The following is a 21,256-nucleotide window of genomic DNA, read 5'->3' as shown; positions in this document are numbered from 1 at the left end:
TCACTCCCCGAGGATGCAGGATGGAGGCTGAGGCAGTCCTGCCAGCTTGCAGCTGGTGGAGGCAGGGAAGGCTGAACTGACCTCCAGGACCTTACCCCTATCTCTCGCTCCTCTCCTCCCTCTCCACCCATGACCCCCAGGCCTGCTCCCTGTGTGTTTGACTAAAGGGCAGGGATTGCTAAACCTGCTGGGTGACTCCAGTGAGTCAGAGGTGATTCAGGTGGGCGGGCTGGTGGGCAGAAGGGCAGACGGGCAGTGGAAGTGCCAGTGCCACTGGGACCATGGCTCTGACGGTATGCGTGCAACGACTAACAGGGCTGTCCGGCACCCATGACCGACAAGTGAAGCTCACCTTTCGAGGTGAGGCTTGCAGGGGCGCTCTAAGGATATTTGAAACCGGGGGCTATGGATCCTCCATTCCCTGGGCCCTTGACCAAATGCCATCCCATCTCTACAGTCCGTATCTTTTCTCTACCCACCCTGGTATCTCCAACCTGCCGCCTCTTTCCTTCCTATTGTCTACCTTTCTTTAAGGGTGAATCCGGGAGCGACTTGACACTGGGCCAAGGGTGGGGAATACAAATTATTTTTGTGTGTGGGGGGGGAGGGACTAATAAATGACTAGTTTCAGTTCTGAGCAGGTTTTACCCAGAAAACAAGAAAAATTCGCTGTGGTCAAGAAGCAGATATTGGTGAGGTCAGTACAGTTGGTTCCTGATCTGTCTCCCATCCCATCCAAGTCCAACCTGGGGTTCAGGGGCTCATTCCTGGGTTTGGGGAAGTATAGTCTTGGGAGATGGGGTCAGTCTGAGGCCTGAGAGGTCAGACCCAGATTGGAACAAATTAGTTGCAAGACTGAGGGAATTCATTCTTGTTCACTAGTTAGCCCCAGATCAGCCCTCACTCAGATTCAAACCCATGTGCAGGGATCCCTTCCAGGTTTGGGGATATTAGTCCTAAAGTTAGCTCTAAGTCTGGAGGATTGGCTCCTGTCTGAGGGTTAGGAATAGGTTTTTTTGGTGTTTTTTGTTTGTTTGTTTGCTTTTTGAGACAGGGCCTCACTCTGTCGTGCAATGGCACAATCTCAGAGCACTGGAACCTTCATCTCCCAAGTTGAAGCGAGTCTCCTGCCTCAGCCTCCTGAGTAACTGGGATTACAGACTTGTACCACCACGCCTGGCTAATTTTTGTATTTTTAGTAGAGACGGGGTTTCACCATGTTGGCCAGGCTGGCCTTGAACTCCTGATCTCAAGTGATCTGCCTGTCTTGGCCTCCCAAGGTGCTGGGATTACAGGCGTGAGCCACCACACTCAGCCAAGAATAGGCTTTGGATTGGAGTATGGGGTCAGCACAGCATGGGTGTCACAAGCTTCCTCCTGTCCCCAGCTGTTCCGATGGCCCCACTATGGGGCTCCACTGGCTGGGGAGTGTCTGTCTGTGCAGGTGGTCAACTGCAGCCGTGTATTCAGCCCTAGGTGAGTCAGCCTGGGGAGACAGGGATGCAGGTTGGGCTGGGGGTGACTTAGAGCCATTCCCTTGGGTCACTCTTTTGTTCTATGCCACTCCCCTAGGCCTCTAGGGACCCTGGTGATCTCCCTGCAGCAGCTACAGAATACTGGGCATTTGGTGCTACAGGAAGCCCTAGTGGATGAGAATCTTCGAGTGTCCCCGGTGAGCCCCTCCGGCCCCCAGGCTGCCACCCTCAAGTACCTCTAGATAAAGGGTTCCATTTCTCATAGGGGAAAACCTAAGACCCAGAGAGGAGTGGTAACAAGGCCTCCAGCCAGGATTCCTTTCGGCAGTTAATTCTTGTGGGAGACAAAGATGAACCTGGCTGGATTTTCCTGGTGTTTCATGGAGGGGCTCATAGCCTAGTAGACATGGACTTAGCTTCTAATCTCAGATCTGCAATTTCCCGTATGGGAACTTGTACAAGCTCTTTAGCATTTGGAAACTGTTTTCTTTTTTTTTTGTTTTGAGACGGAATCTCGCTCTGTCACCCAGACTGGAATGCAGCGGTGCAATCTCGGCTCACTGCAACCTCCACCTCCCATGTTTAAGCGATTCTCCTGCCTCAGCCTCCAAAGTGGCTGGGACTACACGCGCCCACCACCACGCCCAGCTAATTTTTAAATTTTTAGTAGAGAATGGGTTTCACCATCTTGACCAGGTTGGTCTCGAACTCCTGACCTTGTGATCCACCCTCCTTGGCCTCCCAAAGTGCTGGGATTACAGGCATGAGCCACCGCGCCTGGCCTGGAAGCTGTTTCTCATTTATATAATGTTGAGTGTTTTGTTTAGTCCGTCATCATTTGTTGGGCTCTTATGATAAGCCAAATGCTGAGCTGAGCAATGAGGATTCCGTGGTGAGCAAAACCAGATAAAGATTCACACCCTTGGAAGGGAGGCAAACATTAAACAAATATTCACACAAGTAAATGTGAAACTGGAACTAGCAGGTGTTAGAAGCAAGCTGGTAGGGGCTGGGAGAGGGTACAACAGGGGAGTATGATCTACTTGGGGGCCAGAAAAGGTTCCCTGAGGAAACAGTACCTGAACTTAGACTTGAAGGATAATAGATGTTAACTGGGAGGACAGAATGTCCCAGGCAGAGGAAAAGGCATATGCAAAAGCCCAGCGCCTTGAAGGAGCACAGCTGGGGTGCCTGGAGTGAGAAGGAGCTGGAAAGGATGGTGGGGCCAGACCAGGCAGAGTAGTGAAGGTCACCATAAGGGATTTCCAACAAAAATGAGAGAGTTTTGGAATCCTGTTGAGCCTCAAGAGGTAACTTGCAGCTGGGCACAGTGGCTCATTCCTGTAATCCCAGCACTTTGGGAAGCTAAAGCAGAAGGATCATTTGAGCTCAGGAGCTCAAGACCAACCTGGGCAACATAATAAGACCTCATCAATACTAAAAATGAAACAAACAAACAAGCAAAAAAACAGAAGAAAGAAAATTTTAAAAAAAAGAGGAAACTTGCCTACTTAGTTCTTAGTAGGTTATAAGTAGTCTACATTATTAATGATCAGAGAGGAACCACAAGGCACCACAGATGCTGGTCAGAAGGATCTCTGCCACCTGGAGTAAAAGGCATTGGCATTGTCCTTGGGCCTTAGACCCAGGGCAGTTGGAGGAGGGCCCTAGGGGATACTGTATCTGGTTTTAGATCCAGGTGGAGCTTGACCTGAAGTACCAGCCCCCAGAGGGTGCTACTGGAGCCTGGTCAGAAGAGGACTTTGGGGCACCCATCCAGGACAGGTAATACCCCCCAGCAACTGAAGCAAGACCTGGTGGTCTCAGCCCAGGCAGACCCTGGAAAGGGAGAAGTAGTGCCTAGTTCCACTCTGGATCTGCCAATTCAGTGGCCCTTGGACGTGTGCTGACCAGGTGTTGCTCTGTAGTCAGGCATGTTCCTCTTAGTCCTTTCATTTCTCTTCCCCCAGCTTGGAGTTAATTATCCCCAATGTGGGCTTCCAGGAACTGGAGTAAGTATGTGGGGATGACCTGGAGTCACCGAGGTCAGTCTTGGAGTTAGGAGCCAGTGATAGGGAGGCAGCCCCAGGGTCTTGGGTCAGAACTGAATCAGTTCCAGGGTCAGAGGTCAGTCCTATAATCAGAGGTCAGTCTGGAATTAGAAAGGTCCCCAGGGTTAAGAGTCTGTCCTGGGATCAGTGAAGTCAGCCACAAGGTCAATAACTGGTCCTAGGATCAGTGGGATCAGTTCAAGGGTCAGGGGTCGGTCCAAAGCTCCGGAAGTCAAGGGATTGCTCGGAGATGGGTGATGGGTTCCAGGCATATCCCTTGAGGGCCTTTCCTATCAGGCCTGGGGAGGCCCAGCTGGAGCGGCGGGCAGTGGCTCTAGGCCGCAGGCTAGCTCGAAGCCTAGGCCAGCAGAACGATGAGGAGAATGAGTTGGAGCTTGAGCTGGAGCAGGACCTGGATGATGAGCCTGACGTCGAACTTTCTGGTGTTGTGTTCAGCCCCCTCAAGAGGTAACTTGTACCCATGGCACACCTGCTCCCACACCCATCCACGCTCACAAACACACAGTCCCAGGGTGTGTGGGAAGGGTGGATTCTCTGGTCACTTGCTCATAGACAGACACTGCCATGTTCATACACACAGTTACAGTGGATCACATACATGCAGGGGATGAAAGCTTGATGAGGGCAAGGTTTGTCTCTTCACTACAGCATCCCAGTGCTTGGGACAGTGTTAGCACATAGTAGGTACTCAATAAACCTCTGTTGCACAAATGAATGGTTTCAGGGCTCCAGGAATGAGTCAAATTCTGGGTGTAGGGTTGAGATGGAGGCAGCAAGACATGACCTGAAGGACTTGGAATCCAAAACTTCAGAGGGAGAGAAAACATCATTCCCAGCACCAAGCAAGTGTGTGCGTGGGCGCGCAGGGGAGGGACCAAGTGAGAGCTAACCTTAAGCTTCTCCCCAGCCGCGCCAGGGCCCTGGCCCATGGGGATCCCTTCCAGGTGTCCAGAGCTCAAGACTTCCAGGTACTGCTCTTTTTCCAGGGCCTAACCCTTGGGAATACTACCTCTTCTGGGACACAGGTTCTTTCCCTCCACCCAGACAGATCTGGCTTCCTTTCCTCATCCTTCTGTACCTTTCAGGTGGGAGTCACCGTGCTAGAGGCCCAGAAACTGGTCGGAGTCAACATTAACCCCTATGTGGCTGTGCAAGTGGGGGGGCAGCGCCGCGTGACCGCCACACAGCGTGGGACCAATTGCCCCTTCTACAATGAGGTGGGCGCCACCACAGAAGAGGGCGAGCCTGAGAGAATGGGAGGGGTCCATGTGAGAACTATTCCCGGAGGGGGCGCGGCCTAGTTGGAAATGGAGCCAGATGCTCGGCCTATGGGTGGGCGTTAGAGGGGTGCGGATCTAGGAAAAGGTTGCAGTGAGAGGGTTGGGGGTGGGGGAAGGAGGGTCTTCTGAGCAAGAGACCTGGGTAAGCTGCCGGTTCACATCTAACCTCACATCTGACCTTCACATTTAACCTCTCATCCCCACTTCAATTCAGTACTTCTTGTTCGAATTTCATGACACACGGCTTCGCCTCCAAGACTTGCTGCTGGAGATCACGGTGAGCGGGGTAGGGGTGACCAGTGTCCTTCAGAGAAGGGGGGATGGGAAAGCTCAGGACTAACCCCACCTTCCCCCCAGGCTTTCCATTCGCAGACCCTCCCGTTTATGGCCACCCGGATAGGCACCTTCAGGATGGACCTGGGCATCGTCTTGGACCAGCCAGGTATGGAATCGTCCCCTTATTGAGACTCTGCACGGACAAAGACCCCAGAGATTGACCCCGCGGTGGCTCCGCATGGACCCCTATACACTCACTTCGGAGAGGGCCATCTCTGGCGGAGGCTGAACTCTTGGCACTTCCGCTCCTCCCTGCTGAGCCAGAGGAGCTCCGGCCATTGTCCGTCACTCCGATGACAGCCTCACGGCCACCCTGTGCGTCCCGCCGGTCGCCCCTTACCCCTGGCTCGCCCCTTCTCCCTTAGATGGCCAATTCTACCAAAGATGGGCTCCGTTGCATGATCCCCGGGACACCCGCGCCGGGACCAAGGGCTTCGTTAAGGTCACCTTGTCCGTGAGGGCGCGCGGGGACCTGCCCCCTCCAATGCTACCCCCGGCCCCAGAGCACTGTTCGGACTTTGAGAAGTGAGCCGGGGTGAGGTGGGGAGGGGGACATGGATCCGGGGGTGGCCGTGGGGCGCGGATAAGGGGAGGGGCCGAGATCCCAGTTTCTCCCCACTGCTCGGTGCCCCCTCCCCCAGGAACCTGCTCCTGCCGCGCGGAGTGCCAGCCGAGAGGCCGTGGGCGCGGCTCCGCGTGCGCCTGTACCGCGCCGAGGGGCTTTCCGCGCTGCGCCAGGGGCTGCTGGGCAGCCTGGCCCGCGCCCTGCACGACCAGCGCGTCCTGGTGGAGCCCTATGTGCGGGTGTCTTTCCTGGGGCAGGAGGTAAGTCCCTCCGGGGCCCACAGCGCCGCGGCTCCCGCCCCGACTGCGCGCTGACCTCCCTCCGCCCGTCTTTAACGCCACCTTCAGGGCGAGACGTCGGTGCGCGCCCAGGCGGCGGCGCCTGAGTGGAACGAGCAGCTGAGCTTCGTAGAGCTCTTCCCGCCGCTGACGCGCAGCCTCCGCCTGCAGCTGCGGGACGACGCGCCCCTGGTCGACGCGGCCCTCGCTACGCACGTGCTGGACCTGAGGCGGATCTCCCATCCGGGCCGAGCAGGTGAGTGCTTCTGGCCGCCGCAAACCCGGCCTCACTCGCCTCGGTCCCATCGCGCCGTAGGGCCCATTCCCAACAGCAAGCCCAATCCTCGCGACCCCGCTGCGCCTAGGAAGGCTGGTCCGCCCGCAAAACAAACGGCTTCAAGCCGCCCCCAGACTGTGAACCCCACCATAGGTTTGGCTCTGTTGGCAAAATTCTGACCACAGCCGCCTGTCCAGTAACTAGCCAGCCCAGTCCCACTCTTCTACAGCTGTGCACGCACTGACACTGCTGGTCCACTCCTTTCCCCGACCCCCAGGCCTGGCGGATCGCCCGTAGCTCCGCCCCAATCCCGACCTCGCCCCCAGGGTTCAGGCTGCGTCCCCCCAGCCCCGGCTCCTGCGGTTTCCAGCTCCTTGGAGCGCTGAGCTGGTTTGGAGGCGCCCCAGGTCGTGTTCCACAGCGGCGCATCCGCAGCTGCTGGCCAACTTCTTCCCTTTCAGAGCGGCTTAGCCCCCCTCCCCTGTCCTCACCCCCTAATATTTATTTGGAGGAGATCAGGGTGAGGTGCACAGACTTACCAGCACTCGCCCTCCCCGCGCTCCCCTCCAACACGCTGCTTTTGTTCCCCACAGCGGGGTTTAACCCTACTTTCGGCCCGGCCTGGGTGCCCCTCTATGGCTCGCCCCCCGGCGCGGGGCTCCGGGATGGTCTTCAAGGTCTCAACGAAGGCGTTGGCCAAGGCATTTGGTTCCGCGGCCGCCTTCTCCTGGCTGTGTCCATGCAGGTGTTGGAAGGGAGAGCTGAACCTGAGCCTCCCCAGGCCCAGCAGGGGTCCAGGTTGTCCCGGCTCACCCGAAAGAAGAAAAAGAAAGCCAGGCGGGATCAGACCCCAAAGGGGGTTCCGCAGCACGTGGACGCCAGCCCCGGTGCCGAGGTGCCTGAGATTCCCAGTGCCGTGGAGGTGGAGGTGGAGGAGCTACTGCCGCTGCCAGAGGTGGGGGCTGGGGGGTAGCAAAGGGGGCGGGGTCACCTCAGCTTTGGAAGGTGGAATCCACTCTCAGGCGTTAAACATCACGACAGGGGTCTCAATCTGGGTGCCTGGGCGAAGAGTGAGGTGTGTGCCCACATGGGCTCTGGTTATATGCGCACATGTTGGGGGAAAGAGGACGCATACCCAGGGCCAATGCTGGGTCGGCGAGGACAGAGAGGGAGTAGGATACTTGCAGTGACTTCCAAGCCTTGGTCACACTTCTTTCTGTGGGCATTGCGGCCAAGAATAGTCCAGTCTACTCCCTGGGAGGGTGGGCGCTGACTCCAGCCTGACGGCCTCCCGCAGAATGTCCTGGCACCCTGTGAAGATTTCCTGCTTTTCGGTGTGCTCTTCGAGGCCACCATGATCGACCCTGCCGTGGCCTCCCAGCCCATCAGCTTCGAGATCTCCATTGGTGTGTGGCCTAGCCGAACCCCTGAGTGCCATGGGTTTGAGGGTGGACACTCTCATTTCAGACCTTAGGACCCTGAAAGGGGCTGTTGCCTTTCAGTAAGGGGCGGGTTCTGACTTCTATTGAGGCAGAGGTGGTTGAGCAGGGGGGTGGGGGGGGTGGGGGGGGTGGGGGGGGTGGGTTCCAGCCGTCAGCCTGGCGCGCACTGACCCTTGCTGCTCTGGGCAGGTCGCGCAGGCCGCCTGGAGGAGCAATTGGGCCGAGGGTCCAGGGCCGGGGAGGGAACTGAGGGTGCGTCAGCAGAGGCTCAGCCTCTGCTGGGAGCCAGGCCAGAGGAGGAGAAAGAGGAGGAGGAACTGGGGACCCCTGCTCAATGGCCTGAGCCCATGGACGGCAGCGGGTGAGTGCTCCCAGTGGCTGGAAGGGGGGTTTGGGAGGTCCCCAGGAGCCCAGAATGCCCGCGAAGCCTCCTCTCCACCTGCCAGGCCATACTTCTGCTTGCCCCTCCGTCACCGCAAGCCATGCGTGCATGTGTGGAGTCGCTGGGAGGACCACACCTGGCGCCTGCAGAGCAGCAACTGCGTGCACAAAGTGGCCGAGAGGCTGGTAAGGGCAAGGCCGGTGCCCACAGGGAGAGACCAGGCCATAGGGATGGCTGGGACACCGCAGCCTTTGAAGGGAGCTCTGCAGTGGGGCTAATGGGCAGGCACTAGAGAGCCAGCACCTTGCTGGTGCAAGGCCAGGGGCGGCAAGGGCCAAAAAGCACAGCTTCTGGGCAAACTGAGGATGCCAGGAGTTGTGGGAGGACAGAAATTCAGAATTGCTGGACCCAGGAAGGGGCTGGATGAAGGAGATGGAGAGAGATACTGCCGGTGGGGTCCCACATTTGGCGGAGCCAGTAGGGGGCTAGAAAGATGGAGCCATCAATCTGATGGAGCCAAAGAAGGGCAGGCCAAGAGGTGTGGTCATGAGTGGGTGGGGCCTCGGGTTGGGTGTGGTCTACAAGAGGTCGGAGTCAGGGACTCTCAAGACTCTGACCCTCTTGCATGTTGCGCAGGACCAGGGGCTGCAGGAGGTTGAGAGACTGCAGCGCAGGCCGGGGCCTGGCGCCTGTGCACAGCTCAAGCAGGCACTGGAAGAGCTGGTGGCTGGGAGCAGGTAAGCTGAGAGCCACCCCTATTGCTGCCTGTACTTGGGCCAACTCCAGGGCAAGGGAGACTCTTGGTGACTGTCTGGACCCAAGGGTGGCTTGCAGCTGCATTTGCTCTGCACCTTACAGAAGAATGAGAAGACAATTATTCCTATCCAGGGAGCTGATGAGATTATTGGGGGTTAGGCTTCCCCCGATCCTCTGGCACCTCAGCTGTTTTCAATCTCCATGAGTTCCCTTTCCCACACTTCTAGAGGCTTATCCCGTGTCTCTTTTCAAATCTCCTCGCCTCCTTTCTTCCATACTTGTTCCTGCTAATCACCTTCCCACACCCAGTCGACCTCCTTGCTGGCTTCTGCATCCATCTGTTCTCCTCCTTGCCTGCGCCAGTGACCGCAGCTGTGATCTGAATTTCATCACTGGAGGAATTAGCTCTGTAATTGTCAATTTTCTCCCCGTCATCATTGATTGGTCCCTAGTTACCAGGTCATTGCTGTAACCACATAAACATGTTTGTCTGGGTGTGGTGGCTCACATCCATAATCCCAGCACTTTTGGAGGTTGAGGTGGGCAGATCATTTGAGGTCAGGAGTTCAAGACCAGCCTGGCCAACATGGTGAAACCCCATCTCTACGAGAAAAATACCAAAATTAGCCGGGCATAATGGTGGGTTCCTCTCAGCTACTTGAGAGGCTGAGGCAGGAGAATCACTTGAATCCGGGAGGTGGAGGTTGCAGTGAGCTAAGATCGTGCCACTGCACTCCAGCCTAGGCGACAGAGCAAGACTCCGTCTCAAAACAAACAAACAAAAAACCCAAAAAACCATATTCTAGTTACTTCCATCTTTGACCTTCACTACTGCCCTGAATTCCATAACCTGCTCCAGGTACTTAAGTGATTTTCAGATCCTCTTCTCAAAAGGGTACTTTATTTGATAACTATTTATGGCACGTATTATGCCAGACACTGTTTTAGGCATAGGAATGTCAGTGAAAAAGCATTCCTGCCCACAAAAATCCCTGAAGTTGGCAAGGCACAATGGCTCACTGCTGTAGTCCCAGCTACTTGGGGGAGGCTGAAGTGGGAAGATCTTGAGCCCAGCCCAGGAGTTCAAGGCTGCAGTGAACCATGATTACGCCACTGCACTCTAGCCTGGGTGACAGAATGGGACCCTGACTCTAAAAAGAAAACACCCTGAAGCTTATGTTTGGGTGTAGAGGTTGGGGATGGGTGGAGACATGTAAAATAAGCATGTAAACAGATAGAAAAATACTAAGAAGGATAAGTGTTAAGGAAGAACACAAAGCAAGGAAGCATTAGAAAGGTATTGCAATTTCAGAAAGGGTGTGGAGGGGAGGCCACTGTGAAGGTGACATGAAGACGGAGGAGCAAGCCGTGCCTGTAATGGTGTTCCAGGTGGAGGGGACAGCATGCCTGGAGTGTTTGAAGAGGAGCACAGAACGAGTGTGACTGCGGCAGTGTGACATAGTAGAAGAGGCTGGAGGAGGCTGGGGGAAGGAGGATGATGGTGGGGAGGGACAGATCCTGTGGGAGCCTCACAAGCCATTTTAATGACTTTGGCTGCTTCTCTGAGTGAGATGAGGGGGCAGTGAATGTTTTGAAAAGGAAAAAGATACACTCTAACACATAGATCCTTAAAAGGGATCAGTAGGGGAGGAAGCAGAGAGATTACTAAAGGGGCTGTTATAATCCAGGTGACAGGTGATGATGAACTGATCTAGGGGATGGTTGCAGTGGAGATGGAGTGCTGTGAATGTATTCAAGAGAAAATTTGCAATTGGGGGTGATACTTCAGGACTTGCTAAGATTTTGGCTTGTGGGCTGGGCGTGATGGCTCACACCTGGAATTCCAGCACTTTGGAAGGCCAAGATGGGAGGATGAATTGAGCCCAGGAGTTTGAGACCAACCCGAACAATATGAGTAGATGTTGTCTCTGTGAAAAATACAAAAGTTAGCTGGGTGTGGTGGTGCACACCTGTAGTCCCAGCTACTCAGGGGGCTGAGATGTGAGGATGGTTTGAGTCCAGGAGGCTAAGGCTGCACCAACCACATAGTTATGCAAGCCAAAATCTTTTTTGGATAAAAGAAAAAAAATATGTTTTCAATGGAAAACAAAAGGAGAAGGTCTGATGGAAGCAGGGATGAGGTGGGATCTGAGGGAAGGCAGATAGTAGGAGCTCAGTTTGAGACGTGTTAACTGTGAGATTCTTATTGAATTGTAAGTGGACATGTGTGGTAGGCAGTTAGCTATATGAGTTGAGTTCTGGGGAGAATTCTAAACTGAAAATGTCAATTTGGGAGCTGTCATTATGTAGATGGAGCTGGATAACAGCATTAAGGGAGCATAGAAAAAAGAAATCTGAGAACCTGGAGCGCTCCAGCATTTAGAGGTAGGGAGGAAGCAGGGACTCAGCCAAGGATCCTGATCAGGAAAGGCAGTGAGGTAGGAGGCTGTAGGTGGTTACTTTACTGTGCTCACCATGCTCAACCTTTCAGTGTCAGTAGACAGTTGTTTCACCATATTGGTCAGGCTGGTCTCGAACTCCTGACCTCAAGTGATTCACCACCTGTCTCGGCCTTCCTAAGTGCTGGGATTACAGGCCTGAGCCACCGCACGTGGCCAGATTCTGGATATTTTTTGAAGGTAGAGCATAAAGAATTTGCTGATGAATTGATGTGGAATGTGAGAGAAAGAGCAGTGAAGGATGACTTGAAAGTTCTGAGGTGAAACAGGGTTTTCTGTTTTGTTTTTTGTTTGTTTGTTTTTTGCTGCGGTGGGGGGGAGTTATTGGAAATTATGCATTTGGCTTGGGAATATAATGTTCAAGCTATACGTTAGCCAACCTGGTGGAGACTAAACCATACCGTCGTCATCACATTGTAAGCTTCAGTGTGTTTAGGAATCTCCTAGGGCATAAATGCAGCTTTTGATTCAGCAGGGCCTGGGGTGGGGCTGAGGTCCTGCAGTTTTAAATAGCCTGCAGGTGTTACCAATGCTGTTGGTCCATGGGCCACACCTGGGGTAGCCAGGATAGTAGATGGTTAAATATTAGCGAGCTCTGGAGCTCAAGAGCAAGGCCGGCCTTGATCAATTTGGGAGTGGTCCAAATAGAGATAGGCCATCTTTGCAGGAGAAAGGGTGCCTCTTCAGAGCACAAGACTGAGAGGACTATGAGGGAGGCTGGGGGTGGGAGGTCAGCATCCTCTCCTTTGACTCCTGTCTGCTGTGCACATCCCTGCTCACTGCAGACAGTTTTGCCGCGGTGCTGAGCGCAGGACAATGACCCGGCCCAATGCCCTGGATCGATGCCGAGGGAAACTCCTGGTGCACAGCCTGGTACGGCCTTGGGAAGGGACTCAGGGGCGCCTAGCTGGGGCCTTCCACTCATGCTGTCTTTTTGCCCTCCCAGAACCTTTTGGCTAAACAAGGACTGCGACTTCTACGCGGCCTGAGTCGGGGCAACGTGCAAAAGAAGGTGGCATTGGCCAAGAAGCTCCTGGCCAAACTGCACTTTCTGGCTGAGGAGGTAATGCCTTGCCCACCCCACTTTCCTACTGTGTACACACTTTTCCCTGAGTTTTATGGACCATTGCAGAGGCCTTGGGCCAGTGTGACATAACATTTTTCCTTTGGAATGATGCCAGGGCTAGGACTCATTGCTGTGGGCATAGGACCAAGATCCATTTGCAGTAGCTAAGGGTGAGGACGAGAGTTCTAGAATCCAGCAGAGACCCAGGGAACATTCAGGATCTCTTTAGATGAAGATTTGAGAGTAGGCTGCCTTGAGCATGACCTCCCTTGTCTGAAGCACTAAATATGACATGTGTGAAGGGTGAAGGGAGTTGACAGGAGCAGACACTGAGGGTTAGAAATGGAAAGTGACTGGTCCACCATGCTGCAGCTGCTTAAGACAGAAGCTCAGTCCTTCCCAAAGGCACATGACGTTTAGACCACTCGGGCCAGTAGGTTCTCAAACAGTGAGGAAGTGTAGTCTCAGACCTTACAGGATAAATTGGAGTTGGGCAAGTGAGAAACAAAAAAATAGCACGTACAAAGGCCTAGAACTGAGAAGCCTGGGCAGCTGGAAGACAGAGCGTTGGACGAAGAGATGGGATACTTTTTTGTTTTTAAGAAGGAGTCTCACTCTGTCACGCAGCCTGGAATGCAATGGCGCGGTCTTGGCTCACTGTAACCTCTGCCTCCCGAGTTCAAGCAATTCTCCTGCGTCAGCCTCCTGAGTAGCTGGGATTACAGGCACCTGCCACCATGCCCGGCTAATTGATTTTATTCTTAGTAGAGATGCAGCTTCACCATGTTGGTCAGGCTGGTCTCGAACTGACCTCATAATCCGCCCACCTCGGCCTCCCAAAGTGCTGGGATTACAGGTGTGAGCCACTGAACATTTAACATTATCGTAAATGTTGGTGCAAAATTGCTTTTAAAATTATGGGTGGTGGCTCATCCTATAATTGTAGCACTTTGGGAGGCTGAGGCAGGAGGATCACTTGAGCGCAGGAGTTTGAGACCAGCTTGGGCAGCAAGGTGAGACCCTGTCTCTACAAAAATTAGCTGGCTGTGGTGGTGCACACCTAGAGTCCCAGCTACTCCGGAGGCTGAGGTGGGAGGGTTGCTTGAGCTCAGGCAGTCGAGGTTACAGTGAGCTAAGTTGGCACCCCTGCATTCCAGCCTGGGCAACAGAGTGAGACTCTGTCTCAAAGAAAAAATTGTATTGAAAGCCTCCTTTTGTCATCTGACATTTAAAATTTTTTTATGAGTCCAGGTGCAGTGGCTCATGCCTATAATCCCAGCACTTTGGGAGGCCAAGGCAGGCGGATCACCTGATCCGAGGTCAGGAGTTCAAACCAGCCTGGCCAATGTGGCAAAACCCTGTCTCTACAAAAAAAAAAAAAAAAGAAAAATTAGCCGGGCGTGGTGGCATGCACCTGTAATTCCAGCTGCTTGGGAGGCTGAGGCAGGAGAGTTGCTTGAACCTGGGAGGTAGAGGTTGCAGTGAACCAAGATCATGCCACTGCACCCCAGCCTGGGCGACAGAGTGAGACTCCGTCTTAAAAAAATAAAAAAATTTTATTTTGAAACCGCCTCCTGGGTTCAAGGAATTCTCCTACCTCAGCTTGCTGAGTAGCTGGGATTACAGGAACATGCCACCACCCCCGGCTAATTTTTTTTTCTGTTTTTAGTAGACGGGGTTTTGCCATGTTGGCCAGGCTGGTCTTGAACTCCTGACCTCAACTGATCCACCTCAGCCTCCCAAAGTGCTGGGATAACAGGCATGAGCCACTGCGCCTGGCAAACAAAATTTTTTATGGCCAGACACAGTGGCTGATGCCTGTAATCCCAACACTGTGGGATCCTCCAAAGTGAGAGGATCACCTGAACCCAGGAGTTCAACACCAAGCTGGGCAAAACAGTGAGGCCTCGTCTCCTCAAAAAACAAAAAAAAATTAGCCGGGCGTGGTGGCGCATGCCTGTAGTCCCAACTACTCAGGAGGCTGAGGTAGGAGGATTGCTTGAGCCTGGGAGATTTAAGCTACAATGAACTGTGATGGTGCCACTGCAATCCAGCCTGGGTGACAGAGTGAGACCCTGTCTCAAAAATAAATACAAATAAAAAATGTTCATGGTATAAACGTGCATTCTGAAATAATGTAGTTCTGTGTTGCTGTTTTCATATTTTATGTTATTTTGCTTTTTAAATATTATGTGCATGAGATTTATCCGTATCATTGCATGTAACTGTAATTTTTCAATTTTCATTGCCATATGACATATTGTATAAGTATACTACAATGTGGCCAGGCGCAGTGGCTCATGCCTATATCCCGGCACTTTGGGAGGCTGAGGTGGGAGGATCACGAGGTCAAGAGATGGAGACCAACCTGGCCAACATGCGAAACGCCATCTCTACTAAAAATACAAAAATTAGCCAGGCATGGTACCTGTAATCCTAGCTACTTAGGAGGCTGAGGCTGGGAGAATTGCTTGATCCTGAGAGGTGGAGGCTGTAGAGAGCTGAGATTGGGCCACTGCACTCCAGCCTGGGTGATGGAGCAAGACTCTGTCTCAAAATAAAAATAGGCTGGGCGCAGTGGCTCACGCCTGTAATCCCAGCACTTTGGGAGGCTGAGGTGGGCAGATCACAAGGTCAGGGGATCGAGACCATCCTGGCTAAGAGGGTGAAACCCCATCTCTACTAAAAATACAAAACATTAGCCGGGCATGGTGGCGGGCACCTGTAGTCCCAGCTACTCAGGAGGCTGAGGCAGGAGAATGGCGTGAACCTGGGAGGTGGAGCTTGCAGTGAGCCGAGATGGCGCCACTGCACTCCAGCCTGGGCGAGAGTGGGAGACTGTCTCAAAAAAAAAAAATAAATAAATAAATAAACAAAAATAAAATAAATATACTCTAATGTACTGATCCATTGTGCTGTTGATGGGTATGTGAGATGTTCCCAATGGGTGGTGATTAGAAACAGTGCTTCCAAGACCATTTTTGTACATGTCCTGGTGCTTTTCTATGGCAGTGGTTCTCAAACTTTTTGGTCTCAGGACAGGTCTCAGATTACACCACTGCACTCCAGCCTGGGTGACAGAGAGAGACTCTATCTTAAAAAAAAAAAAAAAAAAAAATTGGAGGTGGGGTCTTGCTGCAAGCTGTCAAGCTCACAATGGCAGATACAAGATATATAGTTTCTCTGAAATTATAATTTTATTCTGCCTCCTGGGTTCAAGTGATTCTCCTGCCTCAGCATCCCAAAGTGCTGGGATTACAGGTGTGAGCCACCACACCTAGCCAAAGTTGTAATTTTCACTTGCTTTGTTTCTGATTCTAAGGGGAAAGCTTTCGTTCTTTAACTATTAAGTTTGATGTTAGCAGTGTTTTTCATAAATGCCCTTTATCAGGTTGAGGAAGTTCTCTTCCATTCCTAGTTTTGTGAGTGTTTTTATTGTGAAAGAGTGTTACGTTTTATCAAACGTTTTTTTCTGCATCTATTAAGATGAGCATGTGTTTGTTTTTTCTTTTTTGTTCTGTTACTGTGGTGTATTACACTGATTTTCCTTAGGTTGAACTATCCTTGCATTCATGAGATGAATTCTAACTTTTAACAATGGTGTATATCCATTTTTTTTTAATATGTCATGGGATTTGGTTCAAGACTTTTGCATCTGTGTATTTATAAGGGATATTGTTTTGTAATTTTTCTTTTTGATTAAAAAAAAATACTTAAAAAGTAGAGATGGGGTCTTCCTGTGTTGCCCAGGCTGGTTGCAAACTCCCGGGGCTCAAGGGATCCTCCCTGCCTCTGCCTCCCAAAGTGCTGGGATTACAGGCGTGAGTCACCACGCCCAGCATGTAATGATTTGATGTCTTTTCTTGTGATTTTTAAATCTATGATATCAAGGTAAAGCTGGCTTCATAGAAGGAGTTAGGAAGTGTTCCTCACTCTTCTATTTTTTGGAAGAGTTTGAAAAGGATTGGCATTAATCTTCAAATGTTTGGTAGAATTCACCAGTGAAGGCATCCGGTCTTGGACTTTTTTTGGGAAGTTTTTGACTGCTGAGTCAAATTTTATAACTTCATTTTAGATAATCTAATTTGCTATTTTATACTTGTTAATGGTATTATCTTATAATCCTTTTTATTTCTGTAAGGTTGCTAGTAATGTCCTCCCTTTCATCTCTGATTTTAGATATGTGTGTGTGTGTGTGTGTGTGTGTGTATGTGTATGTGTATGTGTGTATGTGATGCAGTCTCTCTCTGTCACCAGGCTGGAGTGCAGTGGCACAATCTCAGCTCACCACACCTCTGCCTGATTATAGGTGTGAGCCACCACACCCGGCCAGCATAGTCTTTTTAAATTTACTGTTTTGTGATCTAACATATGATCTATCCTGAAGAATGTTCCATGGGTGCTTGAGAAGAATGTGTATTCTGCTCTTATGATGGAGTATTTTGTATGTGTCTTCTAGGTATAGTTGGTTAGTGTTGTTTTAAGTTTATTTCCTTAATAATATTCTGTGTAGATGTTCCATCTGCTATTGTAAGTGGTATATACTGAAGACTCCAACTATTGTAGAACTGTTTGCCTGATATATTTAAATTTTCTATTTCCATTTGGTTCCAGTTTTCAACTGTTTGCTGAAATCACCCATCTTTTAATTCTTGTGTACTTTCCTCACTATATCATTTAGATTTCTATCATAGTTATTTTAATAATTGTTGTCTAATTATTCCAACATCTGGGTTATCTATGTGTCTGCTTCTATTGATTATTTCCTCTTGACCATGAGTTTTTTTTTGAGACAGAGTCTCTCTCTGTCACCCAGGCTGGAGTGCAGTGGTGCGATCTCTGCTCACTGCAAGCTCTACCTTCAGGGTTCGAGCCATTCTCCTGCCTCAGCCTCCCGAGTAGCTGAGACTACAGGCACCTGGCTAATTTTTTTTGTATTTTTAGTAGAGACAGGGTTTCACCGTGTTAGCCAGGATGGTCTCGATCTCCTGACCTAGTGATCCGCCTGCCTCAGCCTCCCAAAGTGCTGGGATTACAGGTGTGAGCCACCATGCCCGGCTTTTTGCTTTAACTCTGTCCTGTAATTTTTTTTATCATATGCCTGGATTTTTGTATAAAAGAACATTAGTGACTAAAATAATATATATGTCCAGGAAATGGCATTTCTTTTCTTACACTAGGCCTCACTCTGTAGAGTGAGGACCGAGTCATTATGCTTTGTATTTGAAATGGGCTGAGTTGCGAATTTGGTTTGGTTCAGTTCACTTTGGGCTTCAAATGTTTTTTGAAGGATCAGGATTGTCCTTTCATCCAGGTTTAGGATTGAGAACTGGCAAGATTCCAGAAATCTGTTTCTCTTTCACACCCAAACTGCCAGTTCTGCAACCCTGGGTAAGCTTTCCCTGCTTTACAAACCACCAACCAGGTTTTTGGGTTGCTGGGGCATTCTCTATGCTTTTTGAGTCTGCTTCCTTTCCTCTGCATCCCCACCTTACATTGTAAAAGTCTAGAATGCATCAGAGGGGTCCTCTTGGCTCTCCAGCTGAGCCTGTAGCATCTGATAGCTGAAGGCCTAGTGGAAGAGGTTTCTCTCAGCCCTTCTACCTCACCCTCAGCCTTCAAAAGATGAAATCCCAGAGGGCCTCTTCTGGGTTTTTAAATTCTCTTCCCTACCACCTCCTTCTTAGGGTGGTTACTTTGCACTCGTTTTTGAGACGGAGTTTTGCTCTTGTTGCCCAGGCTAGAGTGGAATGTCATGATCTCCGCTCACTGCAACCTCCACTTCCTGGGTTCAAGCAATTCTTCTGCCTCAGCCTCCCAAGTAGCTGGGATTACAGGCATGTGCCACTATGCCTGTTTTTTTTTTTTTGTTTTGTTTTTTTGTTTTTTTGTTTTAACTAGAGATGGAGTTTCACCATGTTGGTCAGGCTGGTCTCGAACTCCTGATCTCAAGAGATCCACCAGCCCCAGCCTCCCAAAGTGCTGGGATTAGAGGCATGAGCCACCATGCCTGGCCTACTCTGCACTTTGAAGAAACTTTACATGCCTCAGAAAGATCTCAGCTCTCCTTCCCTGTTCCCAGCTTTCTGCATACTGCTCCTTAGCTCTAGGTGAAGATCCATAGAAAAGAGTTGGGAGGTATAGAAAGACATACTTTGTGGCTGTGGTCCCTGGGATTCTCATCTGGCATGCTACCTCACACATAGTCATTAAAAGTCTCTTAAAAGTGGGGATTTTCTCCTTGTCCCCGTTTCTGATGTTCCTTTTTACTACTGCTGTTCTGCCAGAAGTGGGAGTAGCAGCTGGAGGTCTCTCCTTGACTGTGAAGAACTCGCCATTTTCTGGAGTTTAGTTGGTGCAGGTTTCTTTGAATCCCCACTTCTCTGATGTGTTTTTTAAAATACGATGTTTAGTCTGGGCAACATAGGGAGACCCCCATCTCTACAAAAAATAAAACTAACAAGGCGTGGTGGCAAGCACCTGTAGTCCCAGCTACTTGGGAGGCTGAGGTGGGAGGATTGCTTGGGCCTCAGGGTTTGAGGCTGCAGTAAGCCATAATCGTGCCACTGCATTCCAGCCTGGGTGAAAGAGAAATCCTGTATCCAAAAAATTATATATGTGTGTGTGTGTGTGTGTGTGTGTGTGTGTGTGTGTGTGTATATGTATGTGTGTATATATATGTGTGTATATATGTGTGTGTATATGTATGTGTATAAATGTGTGTATACATAAGTGTGTGTGTATTTATATGTATGTGTATATATACCCCGTGTGTGTGTGCATAATTTTATAATTTATTTAGATTATTTTTGTCGTTAGGGTGTAAGTCTTTTTGTTGTTGTTGAGACACAGTCTGGCTCTGTCGCCCAGGTTGGAGTGTGGTGGTGCAATCTTGGCTCACTGCAACCTCTGCCTCCCAGGTTCAAGTGATTCTCCTGCCTCAGTTTCATGAGTACCTGGGATTACAGTCATGTGCCACCACATCTGGCTAATTTCTGTATTTTTAGTAGTGATAGGGTTTCACCATGTTGGTCAGGTTGGTCTCAAACTCCTGACCTTAGGTGATCCACCCGCCTTGGCCTCCCAAAGTACTCGGATTACAGATGTGAGCCACTGTGCCAGGCCGGGAGTGAGGGTTTCTACATCCAACTAATAGTGCACCCCTCCACTGATTTTTTTTTTTTTTTTTTTTTTTGAGATGGAGTCTCACTCTGTCGCCCAGGCTAGAGTGCAGTGGTGCAATCTCGGCTCACTGCAACCTCCGCCTCCTGGGTTCAAGAGATTCTCCTGCCTCAGCTTCCCAAGTAGCTGGGATTACAGGTGCCTGCCACCATGCCCAGCTAATTTTAGTATTTTAGTAGAGACGGGGTTTCACTGTGTTGGCCAGGCTTGTCTCGAACTCCTGACCTCGTGATCTACCTGCCTCGGCCTCCCAAAGTGCTGGGATTATAAGTGAGAGCCACCACGCCCAGCCCTCCACTGATTAAAAAAAAAAAAAAAAATTACAGTGTTTTCCTCTGATGTACAATTTACATACAATGAAGTGTACAAATACATATATATTTTTAAGACAGAGTCTCACTCTGTCACTTAGGCTAGAGTGCAGTGGCAAGACCTTAGCTCACTGCAACTTCTGCCCCCAAGCTCCAGTGATTCTTCTGCCTCAGCCTCCTGAGTGGCTGGGAGTACAGGCATGGGCCACCATGCTTGCTAATTTTTGTATTTTTAGTAGAGATGGGGTTTTGCCATGTTGGCCTGGCTGGTCTTGAACTCCTAGACTCAAGCGATCTGGCCACCTTGGCCTCCCAAAGTGCTGGGATTACAGGCATGAGTCACCATGTCTGACCAAGTGTACAAATCTTAGCTACACATTTGCTGAATTTTGGCAAATATATGTATCTGTGTAACCCAAATCCCTATCAAGATCTAGAATACTACTTTTACCCAGAGTTGTTGCTTTGTTCCTTCCCAGTCTCCATTCACACCCCTAGAGATTACTGTTTTTTTCAATATTTTTTTTATTATAATTTTGCCTGTTCTAGATTTTAATACAATGCAATCATGCCATATATATAGTCAATTCTTGTTATTGGTGGTCTTCATAGTCTATAAAGTTGCTGCAAATACTGAATTAGCAAATATTGAATCACTGCCCCCAGAGAAATACAGGGTTAAGTTCCCAGTGGGCGATGGTCACAATTTTTTGTCAACTGATCAGTACAAAACCTTGTTTTATGTGTGTTCATTTAAAGATACTTTCTTTAATATAATATATTGTTGGCCGGCACAGTGGCTCACGCCTGTAATCCCAGCACTTTGGGAGGCCGAGTTGGGTGGAATCACCTGAGGTCAGGAGTTCGAGACCAGGCTGGCCAGCATGGTGAACACCCATCTCTACTAAAATATAAAAAAATAGCCAGGCGTGGTGGCCAGCACCTGCAGTTCCAGCTACTCTGGAAGCTGAGGCAGGAGAATCGCTTGAACCCAGAAGGCGGAGGTTGCAGTGAGCCTGAGATCATGCCACCGCACTTCAGCCTGGGTGACAGAAGGAGATTCTGTCTCAAAAAACAAACAAACAAACAAAAAAGCAAAACAGAAAAACGATGCTTACAGTATCAGAACTCACAAAGACAAAGTATTGCTTTATTCCAACTCAGGGCCCTTCAAACTTTAAAAAAATGTCTTAGTGTGGTGGCTCACACCTGTAATCCCAGCACTTTGGGAGGCCGAGGCAGGCAGGTCACTTGAGGTCAGGAATTGAAGACCAGCCTGGCCAACAAGGTGAAACCCCCAGTCTATTAAAAACACAAAAAGCTGGGTGTGGTGGTATACGTCTGTAATCCCAGCTATTCAGGAAGCCGAGGCCAG

General features: G+C 50.5%; 1 protein-coding gene across 5 annotated transcripts in view; it reads left to right on the top strand.

The window, feature by feature from the left end:
• The first annotated feature begins 266 nt into the window (after positions 1 to 266).
• Positions 267 to 21,256, top strand: part of LOC102116602 (fer-1-like protein 4) — a 53,289-nt gene continuing 32,299 nt past the window's right edge. For 3 of the 5 annotated variants that reach the window (XM_074005192.1, XM_074005191.1, XM_074005189.1), the window contains exons 1-8: positions 6,098 to 6,262; positions 6,877 to 7,238; positions 7,581 to 7,689; positions 7,915 to 8,086; positions 8,172 to 8,292; positions 8,744 to 8,844; positions 12,108 to 12,195; positions 12,269 to 12,385. In XM_074005192.1, the coding sequence (XP_073861293.1) occupies positions 7,023 to 7,238; positions 7,581 to 7,689; positions 7,915 to 8,086; positions 8,172 to 8,292; positions 8,744 to 8,844; positions 12,108 to 12,195; positions 12,269 to 12,385 (924 nt within the window). In that variant the 5' untranslated portion in view covers positions 6,098 to 6,262; positions 6,877 to 7,022. Of the gene's footprint in view, positions 361 to 641; positions 698 to 1,387; positions 1,477 to 1,572; positions 1,673 to 3,168; positions 3,261 to 3,445; positions 3,488 to 3,823; positions 3,995 to 4,454; positions 4,516 to 4,632; positions 4,765 to 5,041; positions 5,105 to 5,184; positions 5,270 to 5,528; positions 5,689 to 5,804; positions 5,989 to 6,075; positions 6,263 to 6,876; positions 7,239 to 7,580; positions 7,690 to 7,914; positions 8,087 to 8,171; positions 8,293 to 8,705; positions 8,845 to 12,107; positions 12,196 to 12,268; positions 12,386 to 21,256 lie in introns of those variants that run through there. The other 2 variants (XM_045362835.3, XM_074005190.1) reach the window with 2 other exon arrangements.

Source organism: Macaca fascicularis, chromosome 10, assembly GCF_037993035.2.
Source record: "Macaca fascicularis isolate 582-1 chromosome 10, T2T-MFA8v1.1".
NCBI lineage: Eukaryota > Metazoa > Chordata > Mammalia > Primates > Cercopithecidae > Macaca > Macaca fascicularis.
Note: the sequence above shows the minus strand (reverse complement) of the source record. Positions and strands in the feature narration are given on the sequence as shown.